We start from the raw sequence: 6,888 nt of genomic DNA on the forward strand, positions 1-6,888 counted from the left end.
AGGTACAGCACGTGCTGCTCAGGCTGGGGACAGCCAAAATGAGGTGCCTGAACTCCCAGGCAGGGAGGAACAGTGAACTCCTTGCTGATCGCCTCCAAAGAAAACTTCCTCTGATCTTGGCCTCCTCTGTTGTTTTTGTTTTGTTTTTTTAAATCATTACTAAGCTGTTATTCCAGTTTAAGTAGGTGTAACTGTTCCCCTTTTTTACAACCAAAACACTACCACCAGAAGAAAAGCCCTCTGTGGATTTAGCTGCATTAGCGCGCACATTTCTCATATCAAGAGACTTTTTGTCCCCTACCCACAAGGGATCTGCTATTTCTGGGGTGCTGCACCTCCCTGAGGCCATGCCAGCACAGGAGGGAGCACGGAGTTTAGCTCCAGCGATGCAGCAGCACATCTCCCACGTCGGACAGTTCCTGCCTGTCCCCTTCCCTGGGGAGACGTATGCCTCGTACCAGTGCACACCTCTTCAGAAACAGCAGCACGTTTGGGTTTACTGAGCAGGGGCACCGCGCAAATTAATTAATTAGCATTTGTGAAGTACTGCGAAGATTTTAGGTGCTAAGTATTATTATTACTAATTTAATCTACATCCTCATTCAGTCACTCAGCCTCTCTTGTGAAACTGCCAACAATGATGCCAATTAGCGGTAATTGTTGTGGTGGTTTTGCGACAAGGCTCCTTGCCAACTGGGAGCCAGGCAGAGACCACCAACTCATTTCCCAGCCACGGCCCCACAGCTGCCAACAGCAGCAACGCCCAGGCACATCGACCTGGCCTCGCCTCCAGCCAGAGCCCTGGGAGGAAGAGCTTGGGGATCCATTACCAGCTCCCCAGGGACACAGCCTGCAAGGCACACACCAAACTTTTAATTAGGGATAAACCAAGGCACCTTTTTTTCTTTTTTCTCCTCCAATATTTCAGTATATGACCCAGCAACAGATGCTGATACTGCAGCACCACAATGCTAATCCGGAGTAATTTAAGATTAAACCTTGTTGTTTGTTTTGTTGTTTTTGTTTTTTTCCTTTTTTTTTTTCTTCTCATCCTTGCTGGGTGAAAAATCACATTTTCATTCGCTCATAGGCCTCACTGTGGCAGCAAACTGTAAAGACAGCAGCAGTGAGAAGAAGGGAATCGACGGTGGAGGGTGCAGTAAATCTTGCATTTAAGAGAATCGCTGAGGAGTTTTAGCATAAGCAAAGAGGTATATCTTTATACCATCTGTCAACAGAGATTTGGAGGACTTTAAAAAGACCCAAACAACTAACAGTATTCTGTAATCAATGCACAACATCTGAGCACCGAAACTTTAAATTATTTATATATTTTAAATATGTCTAATTGAAAGGACAGCAACATATAAACTGGATGAATCATAGCCCTCTCGAGCAATTAGATTTGTTATCCCTGCAGACTGCAAACAGCATCTTGGCTTTTTATTCTAATGTGAATTCAATCCCTTGTCAGCTGCCCCACGCATAAGAATACAACTTCTCTCTTTCATCAGTACAGATATCAACAGCAGGAAACTAGCCCTTCTTTCATCTCCGAGGCACCCACCCACCTTTCCAAAGGGTTTTGAACCAGGTGTGGAAACCTTGCTGAATCTCTGCTGAAAGATCCCCGCCGCTATTATGGCAAAGGACACAGCTCCTTTGAGAGAGCAGCGTGCTCCAAGCAGCAGCCTTCTGGTGTTTGCTCAGCCAGGAGCTGCTCCCTTCGACAGTACTTTAGAAGAGCTTATGAGAAACTCTGGACTTTTATTGTATGGGCACAAAGCTGTTACAGAGCGGAGCTGCTGTTTCAGGCGTCTTGTTATATAATTAAACAAGAAAGGAAAAAAAAACAACACAAGCTGCCTTTCTGGCACAGACATTACAGAGTGCTCAAACTGCCAGCTTATTGCATCAGATTCCCACTGCAAGGCCAATTCGCAGCAGCTGAGTATCCGAACCACTGACTGTTATCTCCTGCTAACCTACTTCACACTCAGAAGGCAGTAAGCGGGGCTGGACACTGCCTCTTCCTTCCTGAGGAGCCGCTCGCCGGCCTAGATTAGTGGGTTTCCGAGCTTGCAATTAAGGCTAGAGGTCTACACACTTGTCAGAAAATGGATTTTTGAAGAAATTTGAGTGTCTGTGTGCTACTCACTAAGTAACCTGCAGGTATCTGTTACTCCGTGACTAAGTCTGTCAAGGCTCTGCCACCGCGATGATGACAATTTCATTACTTTCCTTAGCGTGCCTCAAAACCCTGCAGAAAAGGGGGATTAATTTACCCATCATCGAGGGCTTATGGAGGAAGCCCCCTGGGACTGGCAGGGAGGAGACCACACAATCAGCCCCCTGCTCGCCACCCTGCTCACCCTAACACCTGTGGGACCCACTCAGGGCAGGATGCTGCTCGCTCCCATCACTGCAAAGAGCCCGCTGCAGCGATGGGAAGGGGGCTTTTTGTGTGCACCCCCTTGCAGCAGGCACTGTACAACACAAAACAAAACTTATTTCCACTGGCAATCCAGAAACCAACAGGTCCAGGGGTCCTGACTTCAGTGAGGTGAGGTGTGGGACCTTTCACACCGTGGCAAAGAGTGCTCCCTCCCAACCCTGCGAGTCACTAAGGAGGCTCCTGTTGATTTCAAAGGGCTCTGGATCAGGCCTGAGAATATGAACCTGGTGGCGCGTTTGGACACTGCTCTACAATGCACTCCCAAACAAACCTATATTTAGATTCAATGGGAATTCTGTAGATCATACAGGAACTCTTTGAATGAAAATGAAGGTCAATAGGGTTTGGCTTCCTCTTCAGACCCTCCCCCCCCCCCCCCGTTCTTGCAAACATCCCGATAAGCATTGTTTGGAAAACAATGCGTTACTTCCAAATGTTATCAAAAACCCAGCACACACTTTCTGTGCCCTGAACCAGAACCACAGCGTCTTCTGCCGCTCTCTGCCCCGCCAGCTAACCCTGAGGATCTCCCCAGGTGTCAAGGCTCTGTGTTTTTTTCCACCTGCCTCTCCTTTTAAAAGCTTTTCACGTGCTTACTGAAGGGAAAGGAGCAGCGATACTGAAGAGCTCCGATAAAGAAAGAAGAACTGCGCGGCCGAGCGCACACACGTGCAGCTCTGCGTGTCGGAGCTCCGCTCTGCCAAACCTTCCCCCAGGGGCTGCCAGAGCCCCCCCGGGGCACGGGAAAGCCCCAGCGCCGGCTCCCCGGGGTGACACCGGGACAGAGCAGCGGGGATCCCGCAAACCCGACGGTCCCGCGCTGCCGAGCCCACCCCAAACCCATCAGCTCAGGGTCCCAAACCCGTCCTCAGGGGGCTATTTGCCTGCAGCCTGTGCCCACAAACCCGTGCTGAGCTTGCAGCAGCCCCTCCATCCCCGCTCAACCCGCGCCCCCTCCAACTTTCCGCTCCCCCTAAAGAGACCGGAGAAGGGGAGTCCCGGCCTCCCTCCCCTTACCCGGGCTGCACTCACTTACCGGCGGGGCGTTGGGAGGGCAGCCTCCGGCCGCCAGCCTCGCCGCCTGCCTCCGCAGCTCGGCCAGCTGAGCCTGGCAGCTCCGGCACCAGCCCCCGGCCGCCGCCGCCCGCTCCAGCGGCCGCGGCTCGGTGCCGGCGGCGGCCCCCGCGCCCTCGGGCGGCGGGCGGCTGGCGCAGCGCTCCTCGGCGGCGGCCGCCGGCCTCTTCCTCGGGGAGAGCTCCCGCACCGCGCTCCCCTCCGCCACCTGCGGAGAGAGGAGAGAGCTGAGAGCCCCGCATCGCATGGGGCGGGGTGGGGGGGAACCCCATTCCCACCCTCCCTCCGGGGAAAGTAAGAAAATATATATATATTAAAAAGGATGAAAACTCACCCTAAAGTTAAATTAAGGGAAAGGAAAGGAGAGGAGGAGCGCTGCTACAACTCACCCCCGGTGCGCGGCTCTCGGCTGCCGGCCCCTTCCTGCCGGTGGCCGTGCTCATGGTGGGCTTTGGGGGGCAGCCCCCGCTCCGCTACTGCGGGCGCTGCGGAGCCCGGCGGCGCGGCCGGCCCATGGTGGGGCTCCGGGGCCGCGGGCAGGTGGGGGGAAAGGAGACTTTTGGGGGGGTCTCGGGGGTGATCTCGTCGCTGCCCCCCTCCGTCCGGGCCGCCGCGCAGGGCGCTAGGTGATGCTGCCTGCCATGCTGCCCAAGGAGCCGGCTTTGGGGAGGGAGAGGGAGGCGCAGCGAGCTCCCCACGGCGGCCCGGGGAAGGACGCGGAGCACGGGAGCACGTCGGAAAAAAAGCTGCAAAAGTGCTCGCTCGGCAGGGGAGGAGGGGCTGGGCGCGGTGGGTGGGGTGGGGTGAGCGGGGCCGGCACGGGGCGGGCTGGGATTTGGGTTTGATTTTTTTTTTGGGAGGGGGGGGGGGGATGTCTTTTCGCAGTGACCCTATGAAACCCAAAGCGGCTCGACCCAAGTTGCACACCCAAACCTCGGGTTCCTCAGGAGCTGGGGGGCGCAGCGGGGCCCGGACCCCCCCCCCGCAGGCGGGCAGCCACCCGGCACCCCCCGGTGCCGGCTCCGCAGCCCCTCCTCGGGATGCCCCCGCCAGATGGAGAAATTAACGTTAGCAGCTAATTGTCTGCTTGGCTGCCTCCCCGGCTCGTGTAGCTGGCACTTTTTATTTTTATTTTATCTCATTTTTTTAAGTTTTTCTCCCCAGAGAGGGCACCAGGCGCCGCTTTCCATCACGCACCCCCCTCCCCAAGGCTGCCCGGTCCCGGTGCCGGCGCGGTGCCCGCCGCCCCCCGGGGAGCGCAGGCGGGGCAGGGCCGGGACGTGCCCGAGCTCCGCGGGGCTCAGCCCCGCTCCTGTCGCCGCCGCCACCGTCGCCGTGACCAGGGCGCCACCTGCCGGCCCCGCAGCGCCACCGGCACGGCCCCGGTGCGGATCGAAGGAGGGGGGACACCGGGGGCAGCTCCCAGCTTTCTGCCCCTCACCGAGGGGTCGGTGCCGCGGTGATCTGAGCACGGAGTGGGGGCAGGAATTTGTCTGAAAATCAATGCACCCCCCGCGCCTAGGGACACCTTCTTCGGCTGCTTAAACTTTCCTGGCGCTGCCCAGCAGGTGTTTGAAGTGTGCCACCCCCCTCCTCCCCAACTAAATGGGTGCGTGTCCCCGGGGGGGCTGTGGTGGTGTGCGCCCCGGGACGCCCCCGCAGCGCCCCTCGGAGCCCCGGTAAAGTTTGGGAGAGGAGGCGGAGAGCAGGGAGCGGGAGGTGGCAGCTGCCCCCGGGGGCTGCACGGTCCCCGCTGCTCAACCCCGGGGGGGCAAACGGGGACAGCGGGGGGGGCAGCACGGTCACAGGTGGGGCTCTGCGGGGCTCCGACACTTCGTGCGCCTGGGGAAGACCCCCCCCAAACCCCGCGCCCCGCAGGTCGGACGGGGCGGCGGGGGGGGCTAAAGGCATGTGCTCCCCACCGCAGCTGGGGCTGAGCCGTGCTGCCGGGCTGAGCCATTCCTTTCCCTATTAAAAAACCCCAAAACCCTGCCGGGAGCGCCGAGCCGCCGTGCGCCCCGCGCCCGCTCCGAAGCCGCCGCGGTGCCCGGGGGGAGCAGCCCCCGGGAGCGGGCGGGGAGCGCGGAGCCCCCGCGCCCCTCCGCGGAGCTTCCAGGACTGTTCGTGGTGCTGAAAGCCGCCCCGGAGCGGCAGCCGACAACTTCGCATCGCCAACTTTGCGCTCGTCTTCCCCGAGAGCCGGCCGGGGGCAAAGCAAGCAGCGTCCCCCCCGCCCCCTCCCGGTCTCCAGCCGGGGCGAGGCCCCCCTACCTTGGCTTTCCTCCGCAGGAGGTGGCTGGTGAAGCCGAAGATGATCTCCGAGTCCAAGCAGAGGGCTCCTATCTCCAGCAGGCTGGGGTTTTTCCTCGGGGCGTTGGAGGCATCGGGAGGTTTTGGAAAAGCCATAGTTTTGTGGTTTTTTTTGAGGGGAGGGGTTGGAGATATCCGGCTCCCTGAGCGGAGGCGATGTGTTTGGATGCACGCAGCGGGGGAAAAAGAAAAAAAAAAAAAAAAAAAGAAGGAGGGGGGGGGGCAGGATAAAATAGCCAACACCCCTTGTTACCCCTTAAAAAAAAAAAAAAAAAAGAAAAAAAAGAAAAAAAAAAGCCAGACGCGGGCGAGTTACTCCTTCATCTACCAGGATGCGCGCAGCCGGGGCGAGGCGGCCAGCAGCCGGGCAGCTCCGCCAGCCTCCCCGCCTCTCCGTGCCGCTCTCCGTGCCGCTCTCCCCCCTCCCCAATTTCTCCAAACCCCCACCCCCCCACCCCCCAACCCTCCTCCGGCGGCACCGAGCGAGCGCGGTGCGAGCCCCGCTCAGCGCCCCCCCGACCCCCCGGGTGCGCCGGGCCGGCAGCGCCCTGCTGCCCCGCCGCCGGCCATCGAGGGGGCTCCCACCGCCCGCTGGCCAGGAGCCCGCACTGCGAGCCTCCCGCCTGCCCCCATCGGCTGCTGGGTGGGTTTAGGGTGTGTTTTTTTTTTTTTTCTTTTCTTTTCTTTTTTTTTCTTCTTTCCCTCCTCCTTTTTCCTACTCCGGGGTGAGAGCGAGGAGGGAAGCGCTGGTAGTGGAGTCTGTTTAGGATGGGGGGGGGCGGGAAGAGCAAAAAAAATAAAAAAGAAAGGGTGGGGAGGGAGGATAAATAAATAAAGGCTGAGGGAACAGGAGTGCAGCACCTTCTGGAGGGGGCCTGGCTTTTCACACCCCCCTGGTTTATTTTATTCGCCACGGGCGAGGGAAGCGAGCGGCAGCCCCCCGACGGCTGCGGCGGGCAGGGGGGAATTGGGCAGCGCTCCCTGGGGGGCTCCCACCCCGGCTGCCCCCACGCCCCCTGACCCCACGCGTGGCCCCCCCTGGGGCTGCT

General features: G+C 59.0%; 1 protein-coding gene across 1 annotated transcript in view; it reads right to left on the bottom strand.

Annotated features, from left to right (window-relative positions):
* KIF26A (kinesin family member 26A) overlaps nucleotides 1–4,294 on the bottom strand; it is a 99,464-nt gene extending 95,170 nt beyond the window's left edge. Inside the window, exons 1-2 of the mRNA XM_068682617.1 lie at nucleotides 3,919–4,294; nucleotides 3,492–3,737 (exon numbers count right to left, since the gene is read on the bottom strand). Coding sequence (XP_068538718.1) covers nucleotides 3,492–3,737; nucleotides 3,919–3,972 — 300 coding nt within the window. The 5' untranslated portion in view covers nucleotides 3,973–4,294. The remainder of the gene's footprint in view (nucleotides 1–3,491; nucleotides 3,738–3,918) is intronic.
* Between the last annotated feature and the right edge of the window lie 2,594 nt (nucleotides 4,295–6,888).

This window comes from Anas acuta, chromosome 5 (assembly GCF_963932015.1).
Source record: "Anas acuta chromosome 5, bAnaAcu1.1, whole genome shotgun sequence".
NCBI classification, from domain to species: Eukaryota; Metazoa; Chordata; class Aves; order Anseriformes; family Anatidae; genus Anas; species Anas acuta.